Source organism: Lolium perenne, chromosome 4 (assembly GCF_019359855.2).
Source record: "Lolium perenne isolate Kyuss_39 chromosome 4, Kyuss_2.0, whole genome shotgun sequence".
Classification (NCBI taxonomy): Eukaryota; Viridiplantae; Streptophyta; class Magnoliopsida; order Poales; family Poaceae; genus Lolium; species Lolium perenne.
In genome coordinates this window covers 145202918-145228415 of record NC_067247.2, presented here as the reverse complement: position 1 = coordinate 145228415, position 25498 = coordinate 145202918, and the positions used below count along the sequence as shown (strand labels likewise).

The window sequence follows — 25498 nt, the reverse complement described above, 5'->3', positions numbered from 1 at the left end:
ACACCGCGAGGACCCTTTTATGTTGATCCTCACCGTTAAGATGTTACTGCTCCATCGTTGTCTTTGTTTATGTCTGATCATGTAGTTGTGTTGGCCTCTAGGAGGCTGTTAAACACTTGCTTTTGTGCATATCTCATGTTGGCCTATAGAGGCTCTTGAACAATGCTTTTGAACTGGGTAGTCTGCCCCCAGGTTTAGACGCGCTTCTTATCACTATGACACTAGATTAGGAACTATTAAGTACTCTGTTTGTTGTGTATAATGTGTGTTGTACTTATGATCGTGTTTGAGCTCTTTGTGTGTCGTTACGTGATGGTAATGTCACCATATTTGAATGTGGCGAGGAGAAGTTGTTGCAATGATGCCCAAAATAGCAACCAAACACATGTGTTGTGGCTGAACAGAGATGGAGCGCTGTATCCAGGCATTCAAACAATGTGCACTTCTGTTCGGGCCGGTGCAACGATGGACCTTAAGTGGCTCGTGGCCCGTTCGCGACGCGCAGGGACACTCATCTCGCTGCGCTAGTGGTGCAGGATTCCGGCCCAGTCTACCAAGCGCGCCCAAAGAGGTCACACTAAAATTTGGCCATGCTCCGTAATTTCCGGATCTTGACAGTAATTAAAATGCCAATCCAAGCGGACCGTTATAGGTTTTGCTTATTCCAAATGCAGCACAATTTCTTCCCCTACATTTCCAACTGGACACGATGGGTGCACCCCTAAATGGCCAGCTCCCTAAGGCAAAGACGTTTGTGGGTTTTGCCTATCCCCGAACATGATTGCTTCTCCTAGTTATTCAACTTCACACAGTCGGTTCATCCCTAAATGACCAGCTCCGAACCCATGTCAATTGTTTAAAACGCATAGCCAAAAATGGAATAGCAGCTGCAGTATCTTTTTTTTTTGACATAAAAAAGTTCATTGGGGGCGGCCAACAGCGGGGACTGGGGATGGTGTGCCTTGCTCCACAAGGAGCTATCCCCGGAGCGATGTGTGTAAGGAGCTTTCCATGGAACATGGATCCATAGAATCGGAACAGTCCACATGGAAACAGAGAAGCGGAACTAGGAGCAACTCTACCGGATTCTCAAGATTATCTTATCCCAAAAACTGCCAGTGTGAGATAATATATATGCTAACTCGTTGCGACCGTAAAATTGCTCCATTGTAAAGTTCCACATATCAAAATAAAACATGAGACATAAGAGTAATTTAACATCAATAACATTAATAACATGATACACAATGATTAACAAAATGGCAATTTGTCGCCACAGTTTGTGTATTGCAACATAAACCAACATATGCATGTTTGTTTCAGATCTTCAACCAGAAACTATCAAAAGAGTAGTACAGCGCATGCACAGACATTTCTCCAACTAACATCATAGGAAGGTATCATCCATGTTAACTTTTACCTGGATGGAACTAGATCAAACATATGCAATCTCATTGCAACACGTCTTTTATTTTATTTCACTTCTCCAATAATGCAACCTGACATGCTTTCAATCAATCTGTGTATGAAACTACGAGTTGCAATAACCCAGACATAGTAGGAAATGAGGATCACTTTTCACCCATTCTACCTTCAAGAAAACTGCATTCAAAGTAATGCTATTATTCCAGGCCGAATTGATTTGCATTGTCATTTGTGAGTTTGCTGTGGACAAAAGACAGCAGCAAGCTTCAGCCTTGCACTCCTGACTGGTCATGGGGTGGTACGTCCAACGACAGCCCAAAGTTTGTCACCACCTCTTCAAACGGAATACTGCACAAGTATGTAAAATGTTAAGAGAGAGTCACCTGGAATAATAAGCTTGTTCTACTTGACAAAGGAATAATACAGGACCAGACTCTAGTGAATGTGGAAATTCAGTTCAGTTAGGATGCACTCAGAGTTATAGTATGAACTATTAAATATGAAGTTTACTCAAGGCTTTGCAATATTACTTTACAAGTGGTTTTCCAGCTATGACACTGGACCATTACCAATGCATCAGGCCAACCTGTCCCACAACAACAGCTCTTCCCATCACAATTTAATATTTCAAAACAAGCAATAGTATAGACACTTCAGTTCACATGGACATCAACTAGTGAGGAAAGGAAGAAAAACAAAGTGGGCATGGAGATGAGATGAAATATTGAAAGAATGGAAATGAAATAAGCAATGAGATGATTAAACATGCGGGAACACAGAGTGTACAGCTTTCTAAACCACAACAGTGTGGTCAAGTACAAGACTGTCATCATTAATCACACAACAAACAACATGGAAATAAGAAGAGAGGGAAAAGGGAATAACCAGAGAAATACTCATAAAAAGCACTACTATGTAAGTTACATACAGAGTCTAACAAAACAACAAGAAGATTAATTTTGTATCGTGAATTTTTTTCACTGGTTGGTTCCAACAAAATGCCACTCCAAAATTTGGCCTTGTTGAAGGATGCACTTGGTATGTCCTTGTGAAACGGTATCATCTTTCGCAAGAAGGGCTGAAGGAAAAAATAGGAATGCATATTGCATACCGTTGAGTGCGTCAAGATAACACATACAAACCAAACCTAAAGCCAAACCGCAAAGCTCAAGAAGAAAATATCTATCTAACACTAGAAGGCTACAGAACAGAAAAGGAACCAAAAAGCTAAGAAAATTACCAAAAGAAAACAAATAACTTAATGTTCAATGCACTGGCTCAAAATAAATGTTCAATGCACATCCTCATTATATAACACTTTCCAAAAGAAAGAGTATTATATCTTCGTTGTAAACCCACTATGTATAGTTTACCAAAATGCAAGTAAACATGATATTTTCTATTCATAATCTCGGAAACATTTTCACTCAAACATCGCTAAAAATACTTTCAAGATACACAAAGTGTGAAGTGAATCAATAGTTAGCTTACATTTGTCCATTCTTTTCGATGGTAATATCTATGTCTGTTATATTGTGATCCAAATTCATATTCTAAAGGGACGCTAACTTCTGACGAGCGGAGCGAGGCCCCCCGCGGTACGGATCGTTGCCATCGTCTATATATATTCCCTGTAAGCCGCCGCTAGGGTTTCATCGCATCATTGTACACCCACGGCGTTTGTAAACACCACCGAATTGGTGAAGTTTTGCTGGCTGGCGCCCGTGGTTTTTCCCTTGTGTGTTGCAAGGGTTTTCCACATTAAAATCTCGTGTCCCCTGCAGTGTTTTACTTTTCGTTCTTCCTTTATTGTGCATCTAAATTATAACAATGTCAAATGTACTCAAGAACTTCAAAATTTTGGAGACTCTCTGATCAACCTCGTGACATTTCACATTGACCATCTTAAGGTGCTGTGATACAGAGGTTGATTTCTCCATCAGACCATATTTTTGCTCCCTTTCCAAAGTACGCTCAGGTCCCTGCAGTAGACAAAAAGCATTTCCCCCAACAACCATAAGATATCAATTATGCATGCAAAATTCACTATTATGTATTTACAGAATTATATAATTTTTCATCATTGCAAAATTATACCTTACTCAATTGAAGTGTCAGCTGCTCAAGGATTGGTGAATGCTCAAGCATGCAAACTAGTGCATGGAGGTCAGCTTCCACACACCAATCATCCAGAAATAGTTTCTTCAACTTAACAAATGTGGGGCACCATTTCAAATCCCTTCTGAAAATAAACTGAACAGAGAGAAAAGTAACAGTTCAATGTCTAATATTATGGTACACGATCCAATTGTACTTAAGTGCATTTAACCTTTGGATAGACATTTATTACCCATCATCCCTCATGATGCAACAGAGATAATTATAGTAACATTATATTTACTAGTACCTCTACGTTACAACAGAAATAGTGATGGATTTACTCTCAAGATCACATGACATTCTCAATTTGATTTCTGACAGCAGAACTAAGAACATGACGTGCATCCTATATCAAGAATCTCCAAATGCCTGCCTAATTCCAGCGGCAATAGATCTGAATAAACTCCAACCCCAATCATGAATTGACACGTAAAGATGGGCATAGCTGAAAAGAGAAAGTGGAAGACAAAGTAGACTTGGAATTACTAAGAATTTAGATGGAAGATGTACCTGTCCAGGAGATTCTGTTATCAACTTCAAATGTGTTGCGCTGGATAAACCTCCAAGAAGCACACAGCCGTTGCGATGGTCATCATCATCACCACAACATTCGTTAGAATCGCCTTCTCGACAGCGTTCATCTACAGAGCAAGGAGAGACAAATGCGGTTTTTAATGATGTGTTGGTTTCAAGCATTGGAGCTATGCCATGGAAAGACTCGAGCTGCAGGTCAGCGAGACTCGGGACAGAGATACGAGTCCGGACATCATCATTGTAGAAAGAGCAATATTGCATGCGCAGTCGCTTGACGGAATGGGACGAAATCTTGCTGGTTCCTATGATGCATTCCGTCATGTCCAGAACCTCCAGGGACGGACAGCTTGAGAAATCAAGAACGTTGCCGTTGAAGTCCAGATAGCTGAGCTCGAGTTTTGTCAACACCCGGATTTTTAAGTCCAGATGCCTATTATGCCATTCCTCGCAATCCCAGGAATATTGTTTTTGCGAGACATAATAGATTGATATCACAACACATCATTCATTACAACACATAATCGTCTTACAAATAAAGGATCACATGATCCAGTCTCATTACAATAATAGAAGTTCTATTGATCCATTACATAACACATAGCGGAAGCGAAATAGCGTAGTAGTAGTCCATCTATTCCACAGGCAACTGTTGACGTCAGGAGTGATCCTAGTTGTCGTAGACGTCCTGCTGTCCTTCTTCCTGGTTCTGGTACTCCTCTTCATAGTCTGGCCATTTAAATAGCCAGGGACACAGCCATGAGTACTTTAAAGTACTCGCAAACTAATACTAAAGTAAACACTATCAACTATAGTAAGGGGGTTCTAAGCTCTAGTTTTATTTGCATAAAGCCAGTTTTATTTTATAAGCACTTTAATAATCAAAGCCTCTTCATTTAACTAACTCAAGTGGGAACATTAGTGTCATTCCCACAACTCAGTTGTGATTCAGAGTCAAAGTCGCCTTTCAATTCAAGTCACAAGTCACCATTCATATTTATAGAAAAGTTCTGATGACGGAACAGTATGGCCTTTCCAACTGTCCATGACCGCAGACGCGGCTATTCGAATAGGTTAAACTCTGCAGAGGTTGTACACTTGTGCCACAACAATTGCAATAGTTCGTTAGGGGTAACTGGCCCTGATTTATCGTACGCAGTACGCGAACTACCAATCCTAACCTTTCATTTACATACTCGTATAGGCACCTCTCCCCATGAGCTTGGCCTCCCGGTGAAAACAAACCGTCAACCCGGGAACTGCACAGGGCTTGGTAGTACATTCACCTCATTTCACGTCATTTCACATTCAATGGAGGCAGCCTCGGCATAACCCCTATGACGCTTGTTCAGTGGGAACCCATACTAAAACACATAAGTTTCCAGCTAAGCCTTACCCAGATTCAGGTATTGTGGGGGTACTTGTAAAATTGGAATGGTATCGCATCCGAACCCAACCATCAGTTTTGGTAAAATTCACCAAGTCATTCACCAGTCATATTCACCTTCAAAATCTTTCAATAGAATGTCTCATCATCCCAGGGTTTTCAAAGTTAATTCAATTCACAAGTTCCCAACTAGAGTAGTCACTTTTAATGTTGAGCACTAGAAACTAGTCATGAGGGGTGCTAAGTAGTTTGCCTTGCTTCTAGGCTAAGTGTGATGCTCTTGTACTACTCCATAACTAAACCAAGTGAATCATAAATCAAAAAGTAACTTTGATAAATAAAATCCAATAAAGCTTGTAAAGTAAAAACTTGGGATAGGATCATAAAGTAAAAAGTAATAGTGCCTTGCTCTGGTAGAGCTTTGCACAAATCTACCTTGCATTGCTAATAGCTTGCAAACAAAATAGCTTGCATTAGTCTAGCTTGCCTTGATTGGTGAGGTGATCAAAGTTTTCTGGCTCTTCCTCTTGGTAGAAGACCTCTTCCTCTTGATAGCATCCGGTACTAGCGTCTATAAACGAATACGAGGATACGATCAACAAACAACACTTAAGTAATCTTAATTAGCCTTATTGGCTCACACAAATGATCTAGCATCACTATTTAACATTTATTCACAAATTATGCTAGGGTTTCTTACATAGTAATAGGACAATAATTTCCTCTCATTGAAATTGGAGTTAGGGTTTTTATGTAGTTCTTTGGAGAAAATAATTTACTCTCATTGAATCTTCTTAAGATTTAATCTTCTCAAATAACCAGGTATGATCACATGTTGACCAAGGTCAACACTTCACACTTATTATTTGAGAAAAATGATTTAAATGAGATTCATCATCTCATGTGATTTAAATAACCATTGTAATTTAACTACTATTTTGATTTAAGTTCCTCAAGTGAGCAAGTGTGAACCTAAGCAATAGATGTCATCACATTACTTCATAACACTTTAGAAAATGATTTAAATGAGGTGCTACACCTCATAGATTTAATTTCCTAAAATTTGAAATAGTTTAAATGGACTAGTATTGACTACATAGCCAATATTTTGCTTCTAGCCCATGATCATACACAGTACCTATATCATATTTTTACATCAACAATTAGAGTTTGTGAAATGTGAATTATGAGAGGTGGAATGACCTCAAAATTCAAAAGGGTTGATTTTTAATATTTATTTGAAAACTGAAAAGTATCTGATTTGTTATTTTTGCTATTCAAAATCTACAAAAGCTATGAGGTTGAGACCAGTGAGGTTAGTTAGATAATTTCATAAGCTTTCTAGGAAATTTTGAATCACAAGATTTGGATTTTTAGATTTGAAACTATTTATATTCTAGCACTGCACCAGTATGCAAAATTAAATGAAAAAAGATAAAACGGAATTTAAATTCAAACGGGGGCGGGAACGGAGTTGGGCCGGCCCAGCTGCTGCCCGGGCCTGGCGTGCATGGCGCATGCACGTCGGGCACGCACGGAGCGCGCAGATCGTCGGATGACGATCCGACGGCGATGGGCCGTCGTCTTCCTCCTGATGCTGCAAGCTTGCGGGAGCCATATCTCTCACCTCGGAGCTCGGATTGAGGCGTGGTTAGGTGCGTTGGAAAGGTATTTTCAAGGGCTACAACTTTGGTGTAGGGCTCGGTGGCTATGGTGATGAAAAACTGGGCGGTTTTTGAGGGATGCCGCCGGTGAGCTTTTGCTCCGGTGAGCAGCGAGGAGGGCGAGAGGGAGGCGCTAGGAGGAGGAAAGGGATGCTGCTGGGTGTTGTGAGGCTGTCCAAGGCGAGGGGCGGGGTTTATATAGGCTTCAGAGAAGGAGGAGGACAAGTGGTGGCATGGTGAGGTCTACATCAATGGCATGGGCTTGGGATGGTCCTCTTTGCATCATTTTCTTGGTCTATGAGTGCTGCAAGCTTGGTTGAGGTGTGATGATGGTATTTGACATAGGGTGCAAGGTGGGAGAGGGCTAGAGGTGTGCACCATTGATTAAAGTGAAAAGCATATGTGGTACATGCAAATGAGTGGCAATCATAAGCATGGTGATCATGGCCAAGGTGGTGTCATATCATGATGTGCTTTTCAGAGTACCATGGTGTACTATCAAGGATGGAAAGAGAGAGAGAGAGAGAGAGAGAGAAAGTGAGGAAGTGATGGGTAAAGTGGTTGTACCTTGATTCTCTTTTATGTGTACCACCCATTTCTAAAGTATGGACTTCTCTTGTGTTTAATTTTTGACAAATGGCTGCATGAATGTGCTCTATATGATGTTGGGCAACTATGTGTGAAATTGGTTTGAAAATTGGAGAGGTTTTGTGAAAATTCAAATAGTGGAGGGAATCTAGAATTTGTTTCAAGGTTGCATCTTGGATTGACTAATTTGAGCAATGGTCAAAACTTTGGTCAAAGTGGTCAACACGAAAAATGTTCATCTTGATGAGGTCTTGGATGACATGGCAAGAGTTGGTCAAGGTTGGTTTAAGAAAAGTCAAAACCAGGGGGGTAAAGTGGTGAAGATTTTATAAAGTGGCCATATGACCATTATCATATGTAAGTTGAATTTGAATTCATCTTTGATTTGAATTGGGTTTCTTTGATTCAAAAGGGTGTGTTATTGATATATAAGTGTTTTACAAACAATGGCACAAGCAAAAGTGGCCTTGGTTGGAGATTTGCAAAATTGGCTAAGTGTGTATGTGAGTGAAAATAGGATTTTCTCACTATTTGATTTCTCTTCATTTGATTTGACTTTTCTTGACTCAAATGTGATTCTTATTAGTTTAGGAACATTTCTAAATCATTGAAACCATTCCAAAGGGTCTAGTTCAAAGATTTGCAAAAATGGCCATAACACATAAGAGGTGATGTGTCAATTTTACTTAATCTTGTAAATTGTTCCCCTTGCTTTACTTGGGCACGGGTTAGGGTCAATTTAGTATTAGATTAGGTTTAGAGATGGTTTCACACCATTTGGTCAAGGTTTAAGGGCATAGAACAAGAATTGGGTATTATGGCTATGTGTCACATATGCCTCTATGCATATGTTGCATTTGATTTTTAATTTGACTTGGCTTGACCCAATTGGTGTTGTTGAGTGTTGAAATGGTATAGAGGAGTGATCCAAACATTCACAACATGTCTTAGGTGTAGGATAACGTTGCATAGAAAACAAAAATTTTCCTACCGCGAACACGCAATCCAAGCCAAGATGCAATCTAGAAGACGGTAGCAACGAGGGGGTATCGAGTCTCACCCTTGAAGAGATTCCAAAGCCTACAAGATGAGGCTCTTGTTGCTGCGGTAGACGATCACTTGCCGCTTGCAAAAGCGCGTAGAAGATCTTGATCACGATCGGTTCCGGCGCCACGAACGGGCAGCACCTCCGTACTCGGTCACACGTTCGGTTGTTGATGAAGACGACGTCCACCTCCCCGTTCCAGCGGGCAGCGGAAGTAGTAGCTCCTCTTGAATCCGACAGCACGACGGCGTGGTGTCGGTGGTGGTGGAGAAATCCGGCGGAGCTTCGCTTAAGCGTGCGGGATATGGTGGAGGAGAGAGAGACCGCTAGGGTTTGGGGAGAGGGGCGCCGGCTAGGGCACCCTTGAGGGGTGCGGCCATGGTGGTGGCTTGAGTGGCCGGCCAGCCCCTCTCTCCCCCTCTTTATATAGGTGGAAGCCCCAAGGCTTAGGTCAAAAAGTCCGAATAAGACCCCAACCAAAACCTTCCAAGTGTCCAAACCTAGGGGGAGTGGGACTCCCCCCTTTCCTTGGTGGGGTGGCCGGCCACCATGGTGGGGAGTCCACTTGGGACTCCTCCTCCCTTAGGTTGGCCGGCCAAGGTGGGTGGAGTCCCTTTGGGACTCCACCTTCCATCCTTATTTCTTCCGGACTTTTCTAGAACCTTCTAGAACCTTCCGTAGAACCTTCCGGATCATTTTAATTCACATAAAATGACTTCCCATATATGAATCTTATTCTCCGGACCATTCCGGAACTCCTCGTGATGTCCGGGATCTCATCCGGGACTCCGAACAAATATTCGAACTCCATTCCATATTCAAGTACTACCATTTCAACATCCAACTTTAAGTGTGTCACCCTACGGTTCGTGAACTATGCGGACATGGTTGAGTACTCACTCTGACCAATAACCAATAGCGGGATCTCAAGATCCATAATGGCTCCCACATATTCAACGATGACTTTAGTGATCGAATGAACCATTCACATACTATACCAATTCCCTTTGTCTCGCGATATTTTACTTGTCCGAGGTTTGATCTTCGGTATCACTCTATACCTTGTTCAACCTCGTTTCCTGACAAGTACTCTTTACTCGTACCGTGGTATGTGGTCTCTTATGAACTCATTCATATGCTTGCAAGACATTAGACGACATTCCACCGAGAGGGCCCAGAGTATATCTATCCGTCATCGGGATGGACAAATCCCACTGTTGATCCATATGCCTCAACTCATACTTTCCGGATACTTAATCCCACCTTTATAACCACCCATTTACGCAGTGGCGTTTGGTGTGATCAAAGTACCTTTCCGGTATAAGTGATTTATATGATCTCATGGTCATAAGGACTAGGTAACTATGTATCGAAAGCTTATAGCAAATAACTTAATGACGAGATCTTATGCTACGCTTAATTGGGTGTGTCCATTACATCATTCATATAATGATATAACCTTGTTATTAATAACATCCAATGTTCATGATTATGAAACTAATCATCCATTAATCAACAAGCTAGTTTAAGAGGCATACTAGGGACTTCTTGTTGTCTACATATCACACATGTACTAATGTTTCGGTTAATACAATTATAGCATGATATATAAACATTTATCATAAACATAAAGATATAAATAATAACCACTTTATTATTGCCTCTAGGGCATATCTCCTTCAGTCTCCCACTTGCACTAGAGTCAATAATCTAGTTTACATTTGTAAAGATATAACACCTTGGCCTTCTGGTGCTTTATCATGTTTTGCTCACGGGAGAGGTTTTAGTCAACGGATCTGACACGCTCAGAAACGTATGTATTTTGTAATTCATTTGCGTCTCAACGCATCACTCATTTCCAAATGAGTTGGCATTAAATATGTTTGATCTTCTGGTGGAACCTTAATTCCGCGGTCTGAAATATGTCACTAATATTGTCACATACAATATAGCTTCAAAGTTCTGACTCTATCGGAACTACACCAAGTTCTCAAAGAACTTCTTGACTCAACATCCTCAGTCATTTGTCAAAACAATGACATACTCTGCCTTCGTTTGTAGAATCCGTCACAATATTTAGAACTCTTCTAAATCTAACATAGACAACTTCTAGCTCATTGTGCTACCTTTAAAACAACACTTAGTCTAATTTGAGATTGAAATTCTATTTTTATATGTGACAAAACAAATATCGGTGTAATCACATTACAGCGATTTGTTTGTCATTTCTCCATACAAAACTATATATATATCCTTGGTTCTTCTAAAGTACTCAAGGATATTCTTACTGTCGTCCAATGATCATCATATGAATCATTCTGGTATATGCTTATAACACTTTATAGCACATGACATCTGATTGTGTACATATTATTCGTGATCTATAATCACTCATGTGTTTTTACTCATTGAGTGTCAGATACACTCAAGTCTTGTTAAAACTTAACATGACAAGAATATTTTCTATATTGAACTATTTCAATATCTATTCTATGTACTTTGACTTAAACATATTATGTGTTTTAATCTATCTTTATAGATCTTGACACAAAATTTGTTTCTGTCTATATCCTTTCATTGAAGTTAATTTCTCAATGAAACCTTTTTAATCAAGTATATAATTACATTATTTATAACCAACTATATGTCACCTACATAAAGTATTATAAATATGTCTTAGCGCTCCCACTTAGTTTCTTGCAAATGCAAGCCTCTTCATCGTCTCTGATGAAATCAAAAACTTTTTGACTATTTCATCTGGTGAAGATTCAAACTCCGCGATACTCACTTCATCAAATTGAAGTTTTGTATACCTATTTAATATTCCACGGACCAGCAAAACTCTTGGTTGTATCTTGTATACACCTTTAATACATACTTCTGATAAGTAATGTATTTTGCCATCCTACTAGAATAATCCATATAGACTATAAGCATTTCTACGGAAGATCTAATCTTATCGTAGTCAACTCTTTGAACTTTGTCGTAAACAATTTTTCGACAAGTCGAGTTTCTTCAAGGATATTTCATCCAAGTCTATAGATCCATTTACTTTCAAAAAGTATTCATCTATTATGGATTTCATGGCGCATGGCCATTTTAACGGAGTCAGGGCCCATCATAACTTCTTTGTTTGTAGTTGGTTTATCATTGATCAAAATCAATCCTTTGTCCACAAATCATTTATTTGATCACAAAATAAACCATACCTACAATGTTCAATATGTACTTCGATCTCCATGACTAAAACACTTTGTAGTCATGGGAGCCATGATCGTTGTGGCCGTTTCCGAAACCAATTCCGATGCTGCGCTACTCTGATCATTATGCTCAGGTTCATAAACCTTATCAAATTATATTGTCCTCCCACTCAAATACTTCACTAGAAACAATTTCTCGGAAATAAGAAACATTGACAAACACTTTTGTCTTTGTCTCGTGGGAAGAATTCCCAATTAAATCTCTGGGATAACCAACAAAGACATTCATCCGATTTTGGTTGTAAACTTATTTACTTATGCTATGCATACCAAAATTTAAGAAAAGACTATCAGGTTTCTTACCTATGCCATAACTCGTATGGTGTCATTTTAACGGATCATGATGATGCTCTATTTAGTGTAAAAGCGGTAGTCACTAAAGCATAATCCACAAAAATATAATGGCGTCATAATATTTTTATCTCATCATTAATCCAACAAGGTTTGGATACATATCTTGAATACTATATCATCATTATGATACTCCAAGAAATGTGAGTTGTAGAACAATTTCATAACTCTCTTAGATGTTCGCTAAAACTCGTAATTCAAATATTTCCACCATGATCCAATCATAGATATTTGACTTTTCTATTACGTTGATTTCCACTTTATGTTGAAATTTATTTGAACCCATTCAAATGTTTCAAACTTCTTCCTTATCGAATATATCCATATATATATACTCAATTCATTGTTGAAAGTTTTCATGAAGTAGAAGAATCTCCCGCACACAACTATGCTCAGTGAACCATATACATCATTATGTATTTTTCCACTAAATTTGTTGCCCGTTCAACTCTTGGCCTATGAACGGTATTTTAATCATTCTCTTTAGAAAAGATTTGCAAGCGCCAAATGATTCAAAAATCAAATGACTCCAAAAAATCCATTTGCATGGAGTTCCTTCATGCGTTCCTTTCTAACATGACCTAAATGGCGGTTCCACAAATAAGTGGAATTGAACTCATTTGCCTTATGGCATTTTAGCGTCAGTTTTATGTATGTGTGTTTCACCATTAAGATTTATAATAACTTATCCATCGTACATGGAGTAATGTCATAATTTGAACAACTCATTGTTTTCATTTGACCGGAGCAAAATAACAATTATTAAGTTCTTTATTATAAATTCTAAGGGCTAGATAGAATGCCAACGACGAACATAATAACACTTTATTTTGTTCCAGACGTGCATTTCTATCATATTCCTTGTCAGTCACTTAGGCCATTGTATTCTTGTATTGCGTTGTTTTGTATGACACTTCATACCAACCAATATAGTACTAATACCCAAGAATTTCATAGTGTGACCTAACTAGGAATACAACCATAACATGTATATCATTTATATACACCTGAGCTAGACTTTCTAGTCTTTTCTTTCTTTCTGCCAAAATATCTTTTGCAGTTTCTCTTTTAGCTTTCCTCATTATTCAGAAAAACACTTCAACATTAAAAACTTCTAGGTTTGTTGGTCTAATACCAATAACCTTGAGGTTCTTATTTTGAATTTGATCATCATATGACAAGTGTTCTAGATTTCACTATTAGTAACTTTGTAATATGATGAACAATTTCACTCATAATTTTATCCATCAATTCATGACAACTTTCTGAGACCATGTCTATACATGCTAGGCTCATAAAGTTTAACCTTAGTATTTGCATGTGCAAATCTGGCTTGCACCCGTTGTAAGCACACGTAGAATCTATAACACCCGATCATCACGTGATGCTTCGAAACGACGAGTCTTAGCAACGGTGCATACTAAGGATTATAACTTCATGGATATGCGAATATTATTAGTGCCCCAATAGTTGGAGGATTGTGACGCCTGGCGTCTTCAACCTTCATACACTCCCATAAAACTTATGAGTTTATGTAGTCTCACCAAATTATATTCTATCATCTTGCAATAAGGTCTTAGATATCACATATATCTCATACCTTGATTATTTCTGAAAACTAAATTTTCAGCTCCTTACTTTTCAAACAGATTTAAACTTCAAGTTTCAAGGAGACAAGATAACTTTAGGTACTAATTGAAACCATAGCTCTTTGAATCAACAATGTGAGGTTTACTAAAAGTTTGCAATAGGACTTAATCAATTCTTGATTCATTAACAATACGGTACCAATCCGTAAAGTTTCTTATCAGATTTTAACAGTATTTCTATCTCAATTACAAGACTAACGCATGGTAGAAAAACGGATGCCAATACTACAAAATTAATTCAAAATACTACTCAGACTATGTTTATGATAATTAGTTCATGTTTTAATCTAATTACTAATGAACTCCCACTTAATACAACATCCCTCATAGTTGTTAAGTGGTACACGATCCAAATCCACTACACCAAAACCGATCATCACGTGAGATGATGTAGCTTCAATGGTGAACATCAACATGTTGATCATATCATCCATATGACTCGTGTTCAACCTTTCGGTTTCCGTTGTCCCGAGGCCATGTCTGTACATGCTAGGCTCGTCAAGCAAACCCAAGTATTCCGCGTGTGCAACATGGCTTACACCCGTTGTATGTGAATCGTTGAATCTATCACATCCGATCATCACGAGATGCTTCGAAACGACGAACTGTTACAACGGTGCATACGAGGGGAGAACACTTTATTATCTTGATATTAATGTGAGGGATCATCTTATAATGCTACCGTCGCGATCTAAGCAAAATAAGATGCATAAAAGGATTAACATCACATGCAGTTCATATGTGATATGATATGGCCCTTTTGTCTTTGCGCCTTTGATCTTCATCTCCAAAGCACGGACATGATCTCCATCATCTTCGGGCATGATCTCCATCATCGTCGGCGTAGCGTCAAGGTTCATGGCGCCGTCTTCATGGTTGTTCACCTCATGTAGCAACTATTACAACTACTTTGAAATACTACTCAACATGAAATTTAAAGACAACCATAAGGCTCCTGCCGGTTGCCACAATACAATAATGATCATCTCATACATATTCATCATCACATTATGACCATATCACATCACCAAACCCTGTAAAAACAAGTTAGACGTCTCTAATTTGGTTTGCATATTTTACGTGGTTTAGGGTTTTCGAGAGAGATCTAATCTACCTACGAACATGAACCACAACGGTGATACTAATGTTGTCAATAGAAGAGTAAATTGAATCTTCACTATAGTAGGAGAGACAGACACCCGCAAAGCCTCTTATGCAATACAAGTTGCATGTCGAACGAGGAACAAGTCTCATGAACGCGGTCATGTAAAGTTAGTCCGAGCCGCTTCATCCCACTATGCCACAAAGATGCAAAGTACTCAAACTAAAGATAACAAGAGCATCAACGCCCACAAAACCATTGTGTTCTACTCGTGCAACCATCTATGCATAGACACGGCTCTGATACCACTGTAGGATAACGTTGCATAGAAAACAAAAATTTTCCTACCGCGAACACGCAATCCAAGCCAAGATGCAATCTAGAAGACGGTAGCAACGAGGGGGTATCGAGTCTCACCCTTGAAGAGATTCCAAAGCCTACAAGATGAGGCTCTTGTTGCTGCGGTAGACGATCACTTGCCGCTTGCAAAAGCGCGTAGAAGATCTTGATCACGATCGGTTCCGGCGCCACGAACGGGCAGCACCTCCGTACTCGGTCACACGTTCGGTTGTTGATGAAGACGACGTCCACCTCCCCGTTCCAGCAGGCAGCGGAAGTAGTAGCTCCTCTTGAATCCGACAGCACGACGGCGTGGTGTCGGTGGTGGTGGAGAAATCCGGCGGAGCTTCGCTTAAGCGTGCGGGATATGGTGGAGGAGAGAGAGACCGCTAGGGTTTGGGGAGAGGGGCGCCGGCTAGGGCACCCTTGAGGGGTGCGGCCATGATGGTGGCTTGAGTGGCCGGCCAGCCCCTCTCTCCCCCTCTTTATATAGGTGGAAGCCCCAAGGCTTAGGTCAAAAAGTCCGAATAAGACCCCAACCAAAACCTTCCAAGTGTCCAAACCTAGGGGGAGTGGGACTCCCCCCTTTCCTTGGTGGGGTGGCCGGCCACCATGGTGGGGAGTCCACTTGGGACTCCTCCTCCCTTAGGTTTGACGGCCAAGGTGGGTTTAGTCCCTTTGGGACTCCACCTTCCATCCTTATTTCTTCCGGACTTTTATAGTACCTTCTAGAACCTTCCGTAGAACCTTCCTGGATCATTTTAATTCACATAAAATGACTTCCCATATATGAATCTTATTCTCCGGACCATTCCGGAACTCCTCGTGATGTCCGGATCTCATCCGGGACTCCGAACAAATATTCGAACTCCATTCCATATTCAAGTACTACCATTTCAACATCCAACTTTAAGTGTGTCACCCTACGGTTCGTGAACTATGCGGACATGGTTGAGTACTCACTCTGACCAATAACCAATAGCGGGATCTGGAGATCCATAATGGCTCCCACATATTCAACGATGACTTTAGTGATCGAATGAACCATTCACATACTATACCAATTCCCTTTGTCTCGCGATATTTTACTTGTCCGAGGTTTGATCTTCGGTATCACTCTATACCTTGTTCAACCTCGTTTCCTGACAAGTACTCTTTACTCGTACCGTGGTATGTGGTCTCTTATGAACTCATTCATATGCTTGCAAGACATTAGACGACATTCCACCGAGAGGGCCCAGAGTATATCTATCCGTCATCGGGATGGACAAATCCCACTGTTGATCCATATGCCTCAACTCATACTTTCCGGATACTTAATCCCACCTTTATAACCACCCATTTACGCAGTGGCGTTTGGTGTGATCAAAGTACCTTTCCGGTATAAGTGATTTATATGATCTCATGGTCATAAGGACTAGGTAACTATGTATCGAAAGCTTATAGCAAATAACTTAATGACGAGATCTTATGCTACGCTTAATTGGGTGTGTCCATTACATCATTCATATAATGATATAACCTTGTTATTAATAACATCCAATGTTCATGATTATGAAACTAATCATCCATTAATCAACAAGCTAGTTTAAGAGGCATACTAGGGACTTCTTGTTGTCTACATATCACACATGTACTAATGTTTCGGTTAATACAATTATAGCATGATATATAAACATTTATCATAAACATAAAGATATAAATAATAACCACTTTATTATTGCCTCTAGGGCATATCTCCTTCATTAGGGTCAAGATTCTTAAATTCACAAATTTGCTATTTTACTCTCATATGCCTCTATGGCATTTTTAGTTTCTTTTTATTTTCTTTTGTTTCCACTTGGATTTGGTTTGATAAGCACTAGGTAAGGTTTATGAAGGTTTTCCAAACCTCTTAACAAAGTAGAAGAGCTTAGGGTAAAGATTTATAAATATAGCCATAGGCACATATGCCTTTTTCTTATTTCATTTCCTTTTATTTTATTTTAACTTGGGTGATGAAAAGAGGGGTGAGGTGTAGGATTTAAGATCATTTCTAAATACTTTAACAAGAAATCATGGCAATAGCACAAGAATTAAGCAAGATCACTAGGTATCAAACTTAATTGAATCAAAGTTTTTGTTGGTTCCAAAATTGGGAACAAGGGAAATTCATTTGTTTTATTTTGAAATTTTTGGGATGTTACAAACCCTTCCCCCTTAAACAAATCTCGTCCCGAGATTTTAAGAAAAGTTAGGTTCCTAAGAGAGATTGAGTATTTTGATTAACAGGAAGACATACTTGGCATGGTCTGGGGTGCTTCCTGAGCTTCATTGGCAGTCATGTGGTAGAGACGACCGTTGTTGTTGTTCTGGTTCCTTCTTCCTGCAAAGCGGCGCTGTTGCTAAGCAGGTGCAGCGGTATTGGCGGCAATCTTGGCAAGCTTCTTGGGGAACTCGTTGGAGTAGTGACCCACAACTCCACATTCATAGCAGTTGATTGTTGCCTTGTCCTTGGGGGTGATGGGGGTAGCATTGTTCCCAGTCCTCGGGGCAGTATTGGTGTTGTTGTTGTTTCCATTGTTGTTATTGCTGTTGGGGTGGTTGTTGTTGTGGTGGTTGTTGTTGTTGCCTCCGGGCTTCGGGGGTCCTCCGTTGTTGTTGGTGTAGTTGGGGGCGATAACTCTGAGCAGGGGGCTTGTTGTATCTTGGGGTGAATCCTCCAGAGGAGTTGTTGCGGTACTTCTGGGTATGGTGGGGTCCATTCTGGTTCATCATTCCGCGCTTGCGGTTCTCATTGGCCTGATGCAGCTTTCCTTCCATCTGTATGGCTGAGTCTACCAGGGCTTCTAAGTCAGCGAACGGAATGTTCACCAACACAGTTTGCATCTCGTCGTGCAGTCCGTTCAGAAATCTCTCCTTCCTTTTCTCGTTGGTGTCGGTCTCATCTGGGGCGTACCTTGACAGAGTGAGAAACCTGTCGCGGTATTCCACCACGGACATCCTTCCTTGCTTGAGTTCACGGAACTCGTCTCTCATGTTCTTGATCAGTCCTTGGGGCACATGGTACTTGCTGAACTTTAGCTTGAAGTCTTCCCATGTCATCATCTGTCCCGCATTCATTGCACGAGCACTTGTCCACCAGGCTCTGGCAGGTCTTGACAGATAGTGGGTGGCGAACAGTACTTTTTATGCGGCTTCTACTCCCGCAACTTCCAGGTTGTTCTCCATTGTCTGGAGCCAGTCATCAGCATCTAGGGGCTCTTCAGTCTTGTTGAATATCGGTGGGTTGGTGTTCTGAAAGTTCTTCAGCTTCGATCCAGGGTGATCGTGGTTTCCATGGCCTTGATTGTTCTGAGCTATCTGTTGCAGCGCAGCAATGTTTGCTTGGCGTTCAGCTCTTTCGGCTTCTCGGTCTGCCATCATCGTCTGCAGCAGTTGCATCATGGCATCCTGGGTGGCGCTGCGGGTTGGTGGGGCCATCTGAACATTGTGGTAGATGATAAGATAAGAGGGAAATTTCTATGGTTTGTTTTTAAAGTTTAAAAGTTCATAAATTGAAAACTTGAGTAGTGTTGCGGGGGTAAAAACCAACAACACTTTTTCATTCATACCAAGCATCACACATTACAATTCTAACACACCGTTGGTTTGAAGAACCATTCATTCGTTCTACGATACAAGGGGATCCTGATACAACTCACACATACGAAAGTGCTTTAAATGAAACTACTCTTCAGGGGGGAATTCTTCGTCTTCATGGGTAATGTGCTTGGCGAAAGGCGAGGGCGTTGTCCAACTCCTTGCGGGTCTTGTACAGCATGTAGTCAAGGTAGGCAACATAGTGGTTCATCTCTGGGTGCGGGGGCATGATTATTGGTCTTCCCATGGGATCATGTCTTGGGTAGTAAATGAAGCGGGTAGTCTTGAGTTTGTTCACATTCTGTCCGCACAGACGGGCAATTGCTTCCTGCATGGCTTTGGCTATTCCATCATTCCAAGTGTTTCCCGTTACAGAAAACCAGATGGTTTCCCATGTTGGGGTTCCAAGCTTTCCTCTCAGATCTGCAGTAACTTCCCACCGAGGTTGTCCTCCTGATGGATTGTTGAGGGGTATTCCGAAGAACTCGGGATACGGGCGTCCTAAATACTCAACCAGTTGTTTCAAATCCTTCTCGAACATGAGGTTTCCTCCTTGGCCAAGCTGATAAGACTTGCAGGTGTATTCCATCTGTTGAAGAATTTTGATGAGTAAGTTAGAGAAGTGTGTCAAAATTTTATGTAATAGTATAAGAAGAATAGAGCATAACTTTCTTATTTCGAAGAAGATCTCAAGGATAAGAGGGAGAATAAGTTTTCTTAAATAGTCACTTCATTTGTTTTGAAACTAAATTTTTCAGACGTCCATTCTAACTAGGGTCTCCTAAGGTCATCAATGGCTATGATACCAACTTGTCAACACCCGGATTTTTAAGTCCAGATGCCTATTATGCCATTCCTCGCAATCCCAGGAATATTGTTTTTGCGAGACATAATAGATTGATATCACAACACATCATTCATTACAACACATAATCGTCTTACAAATAAAGGATCACATGATCCAGTCTCATTACAATAATAGAAGTTCTATTGATCCATTACATAACACATAGCGGAAGCGAAATAGCGTAGTAGTAGTCCATCTATTCCACAGACAACTGTTGACGTCAGGAGTGATCCTAGTTGTCGTAGACGTCCTGCTGTCCTTCTTCCGGGTTCTGGTACTCCTCTTCATAGTCTGGCCATTTGAATAGCCAGGGACACAGCCATGAGTACTTTAAAGTACTCGCAAACTAATACTAAGGTAAACACTATCAACTATAGTAAGGGGGTTCTAAGCTCTAGTTTTATTTGCATAAAGCCAGTTTTATTTTATAAGCACTTTAATAATCAAAGCCTCTTCATTTAACTAACTCAAGTGGGAACATTAGTGTCATTCCCACAACTCAGTTGTGATTCAGAGTCAAAGTCACATTTCAATTCAAGTCACAAGTCACCATTCATATTTATAGAAAAGTTCTGATGAAGGAACAGTATGGCCTTTCCAACTGTCCATGACCGCGGACGCGGCTATTCGAATAAGTTAAACTCTGCAGAGGTTGTACACTTGTGCCACAACAATTGCAATAGTTCGTCAGGGGTAAATGGCCCTGATTTATCGTACGCAGTACGCGAAATACCAATCCTAACCTTTCATTTACATACTCTAGTATAGGCACCTCTCCCCATGAGCTTGGCCTCCCGGTGAAAACAAACCGTCAACCCGGGAACTGCACAGGGCTTGGGTAGTACATTCACCTCATTTCACGTCATTTCACATTCAATGGAGGCAGCCTCGGCATAACCCCTATGACGCTTGTTCAGAGGGAACCCATACTAAAATACATAAGTTTCCAGCTAAGCCTTACCCAGATTCAAGTATTGTGGGGGTACTTGTAAAATTGGAATGGTATCGCATCCGAACCCAACCATCAGTTTTGGTAAAATTCACCAAGTCATTCATCAGTCATATTCACCTTCAAAATCTTTCAATAGAATGGCTCATCATCCCAAGGTTTTCAAAGTTAATTCAATTCACAAGTTCCCAACTAGAGTAGTCACTTTTAATATTGAGCACTAGCAACTACTCATGAGGGGTGCTAAGTAGTGTGCCTTGCTTCTAGGCTAAGTGTGATGCTCTTGTACTACTTCATAACTAAACCAAGTGAATCATAAATCAAAAAGTAACTTTGATAAATGAAATCCAATAAAGCTTGTAAAGTAAAAAACTTGGGATAGGATCATAAAGTAAAAAAGTAATAGTGCCTTGCTCTGGTAGAGCTTTGCACAAATCTACCTTGCATTGATAATAGCTTGCAAACAAAATAGCTTGCAATTAGTCTAGCTTGCCTTCATTGGTGAGGTGATCAAAGTTTTCTGGCTCTTCCTCTTGGTATAAGACCTCTTCCTCTTGATAGCCTCTGGTACTAGTGTCTATAAACGAATACGAGGATACAATCACCAAACAACACTTAAGTAATCTTAATTAGCCTTATTGGCTCACACAAATGATCTAGCATCACTATTTAACATTTATTCACAAATTATGCCAGGGTTTCTTACATAGTAATAGGACAATAATTTCCTCTCATTGAAATTGGAGTTAGGGTTTCTATGTAGTTCTTTGGAGAAAATAATTTCCTCTCACTGTATCTTCTTAAGATTTAATCTTCTCAAATAACCAGGTATGATCACATGTTGACCAAGGTCAACACTTCACACTTATTATTTGAGAAAAATGATTTAAATGAGATTCATCATCTCATGTGATTTAAATAACCATTGTAATTTAACTACTATTTTGATTTAAGTTCCTCCAGTAAGCAAGTGTGAACCTAAGCAATAGAGGTCATCACATTACTTCATAACACTTGAGAAAATGATTTAAATGAGGTGCTACACCTCATAGATTTAATTTCCTAAAATTTGAAATAGTTTAAATGGACTAGTATTGACTACATAGCCAATATTTTGCTTCTAGCCCATGATCATACACTGTACCTATATCATATTTTTACATGAACAATTAGAGTTTGTGAAATGAGAATTATGAGAGGTGGAATCACCTCAAAATTCAAAAGGGTTGATTTTTAATATTTACTTGAAAACTGAAAAGTATCTAATTTGTTATTTTTGCTATTCAAAATCTACAAAAGCTATGAGGTTGAGACCAGTGAGGTTAGTTAGATAATTTCATAAGATTTCTTGAACATTTTGAATCACAAGATTTGGATTTGTAGATTTGAAACTATTTACATTCTAGCACTGCACCAGTATGCAAAATTAAAGGAAAAAAGATAAAACGGAATTTAAATTCAAATGGGGGCGGGAACGGAGTTGGGCCGGCCCAGCTGCTGCCCGGGCCTGGCGTGCATGGCGCATGCACGTCGGGCACGCACAGAGCGCGCAGATCGTCGGATGACGATCCGACGGCGCTGGGCCGTCGTCTTCCTCCCGATGCTGCAAGCTTGCGGGGGCCATATCTCTCACCTCGGAGCTCGGATTGAGGCGTGGTTAGGTGCGTTGGAAAGGTATTTTCAAGGGCTACAACTTTGGTGTAGGGCTCGGTGGTTATGGTGATGAAAAACTGGGCGGTTTTTGAGGGATGCCGCCGGTGATCTTTTGCTCCGGTGAGCTGCGAGGAGGGCGAGAGGGAGGCGCTAGGAGGAGGAAAGGGATGCTGCTGGGTGTTGTGAGGCTGTCCAAGGCGAGGGGCGGGGTTTATATAGGCTTCAGAGAAGGAGGAGGACAAGTGGTGGCATGGTGAGGTCTACATCAATGGCATGGGCTTGGCATGGTCCTCTTTGCATCATTTTCTTGGTCTATGAGTGCTGCAAGCTTGGTTGAGGTGTGATGATGGTATTTTACATAGGGTGCAAGGTGGGAGAGGGCTAGAGGTGTGCACCATTGATTAAAGTGAAAAGCATATGTGGTACATGCAAATGAGTGGCAATCATGAGCATGGTGATCATGGCCAAGGTGGTGTCATATCATGATGTGCTTTTCAGAGTACCATGGTGTACTATCAAGGATGGAAAGAGGGAGAGAGAGAGAGAAAAAAAAGTGAGGAAGTGATGGGTAAAGTGGTTGTACCTTGATTCTCTTTTATGTGTACCACCCATTTCTAAAGTATGGACTTCTCTTGTGTTTAATTTTTGACAAATGGCTGCATGAATGTGCTATATATGATGTTGGGCAACTATGTGTGACATTGGTTTGAAAATTGGAGAGGTTTTGTGAAAATTCAAATAGTGGAGGGAATCTAGAATTTGTTTCAAGGTTGCATCTTGGCTTGACTAATTTGAGCAATGGTCAAAACTTTGGTCAAACTGGCCAACACGAAAAATGTTCATCTTGATGAGGTCTTGGATGACATGGCAAGAGTTGGTCAAGGTTGGTTTAAGAAAAGTCAAAACCAGGGGGGTAAAGTGGTGAAGATTTTATAAAGTGGCCATATGACCATTATCATATGTAAGTTGAATTTGAATTCATCTTTGATTTGAATTGGGTTTCTTTGATTCAAAAGGGTGTGTTATTGATATATAAGTGTTTTACAAACAATGGCACAAGCAAAAGTGGCCTTGGTTGGAGATTTGCAAAATTGGCTAAGTGTGTATGTGAGTGAAAATAGGATTTTCTCACTATTTGATTTCTCTTCATTTGATTTGACTTTTCTTGACTCAAATGTGATTCTTATTAGTTTAGGAACATTTCTAAATCATTGAAACCATTCCAAAGGGTCTAGTTCAAAGATTTGCAAAAATGGCCATAACACATAAGAGGTGATGTGTCAATTTTGCTTAATCTTGTAAATTGTTCCCCTAGCTTTACTTGGGCACGGGTTAGGGTCAATTTAGTATTAGATTAGGTTTAGAGATGGTTTCACACCATTTGGTCAAGGTTTAAGGGCATAGAACAAGAATTGGGTATTATGGCTATGTGTCACATATGCCTCTATGCATATGTTGCATTTGATTTTTAATTTGACTTGGCTTGACCCAATTGGTGTTGTTGAGTGTTGAAATGGTATAGAGGAGTGATCCAAACATTCACAACATGTCTTAGGGTCAAGATTCTTAAATTCACAAATTTGCTATTTTACTCTCATATGCCTCTATGGCATTTTTAGTTTCTTTTTATTTTCTTTTGTTTCCACTTGGATTTGGTTTGATAAGCACTAGGTAAGGTTTATGAAGGTTTTCCAAACCTCTTAACAAAGTAGAAGAGCTTAGGGTAAAGATTTATAAATATAGCCATAGGCACATATGCCTTTTTCTTATTTCATTTCCTTTTATTTTATTTTAACTTGGGTGATGAAAAGAGGGGTGAGGTGTAGGATTTAAGATCATTTCTAAATACTTTAACAAGCAATCATGGCAATAGCACAAGAATTAAGCAAGATCACTAGGTATCAAACTTAATTGAATCAAAGTTTTTGTTGGTTCCAAAATTGGGAACAAGGGAAATTCATTTGTTTTATTTTGAAATTTTTGGGATGTTACAAGTTTCCGCAGATGTCTGGAGACCAGAGGAGGGACGTTGAACACGAGGTTGTACTCGCCACGCAGAGTGACAGAAAGCGCCCGAGCCTGGCGCAGCAAAGCATGCCGGATCCAGATGTTGGGGTACGACGCACGGTCGTTGCCAGATGGCTCGTAGGTGAACTCAAGCTCGACCTCATCTAGCGCGGCACCCGGGTCTCGGAGGAGCAGCAGGCTGCTGATGAACTTGTTGATTTCGTCGGCGCTCTTCTCCCACACCCTGTGGGAGGTGACGCGCAGGCAACGCATGAACTTCCACTGGTGGAGCCAGCGCCGGGAGAGCACGCACGTCCGCACCGCCTCGTCCGCGGGCAGGAACCCGAGGATGTGGACGGGGACGCCGTCGGGCAGGGCGCTGATCCAGTCTGTGCCGCTTGGTACCAACAATTTCTCGGCCCTGTGCGTGTCATACATTTCGTCGAACAGATGGTGGGCGCGACCACGAGGGAGGCCTGCAGGACAGGAGAGGAGAGGAGGAACTAAATGGGCAGCGGGAAGAAGAAGAAAGGAGCACAAGGAGACCAGAAGTATCGAGTCACCTTGCCGGCTTAGCTTCACTCGCCGGCGGGCGGCGGCGGCAGAGATGGAGAAAGATCGGGTCGTGGGGGAAAAGTAGATGACGAAGAGAGTCGACATCGGGAGTGAAGCCCCGGTGGTCGTGGGCGAAAGTTAACGTCGTTTCCGGTTGTAAGTTTTTCTTTTTCTTTTTTAGATAACAACTGATGGAATTGCAATTTATTGTGGAAACCGATTACAAACGATTTTAAAAATAAAGGAAAATACAATATGATTCCAGTCTTTTACAAGAATGACCTCAGTCTTTTACAAGAATGGCCTCACACCATACTTCCAGGTCCCAATCAAACCTATCGTCTTCGTCGTCACCAAACAAGTAC

The 25498-nt window shown here is 40.6% G+C and overlaps 1 protein-coding gene across 1 annotated transcript; it reads right to left on the bottom strand.

The window, feature by feature from the left end:
• Positions 1–1284: 1284 nt before the first annotated feature.
• On the bottom strand, positions 1285–25235 carry LOC127294139 (uncharacterized). The gene is made up of 8 exons (XM_071829201.1): positions 25142–25235; positions 24564–25054; positions 4450–4465; positions 4096–4226; positions 3523–3678; positions 3261–3407; positions 2917–2951; positions 1285–1773 (listed from the first exon to the last, which is right to left on the bottom strand). The coding sequence occupies exons 2-8, from the start codon at positions 25014–25016 to the stop codon at positions 1692–1694; spliced, it is 1020 nt and encodes a 339-aa protein (XP_071685302.1). The 5' UTR covers positions 25017–25054; positions 25142–25235; the 3' UTR covers positions 1285–1691.
• Positions 25236–25498: the final 263 nt, after the last annotated feature.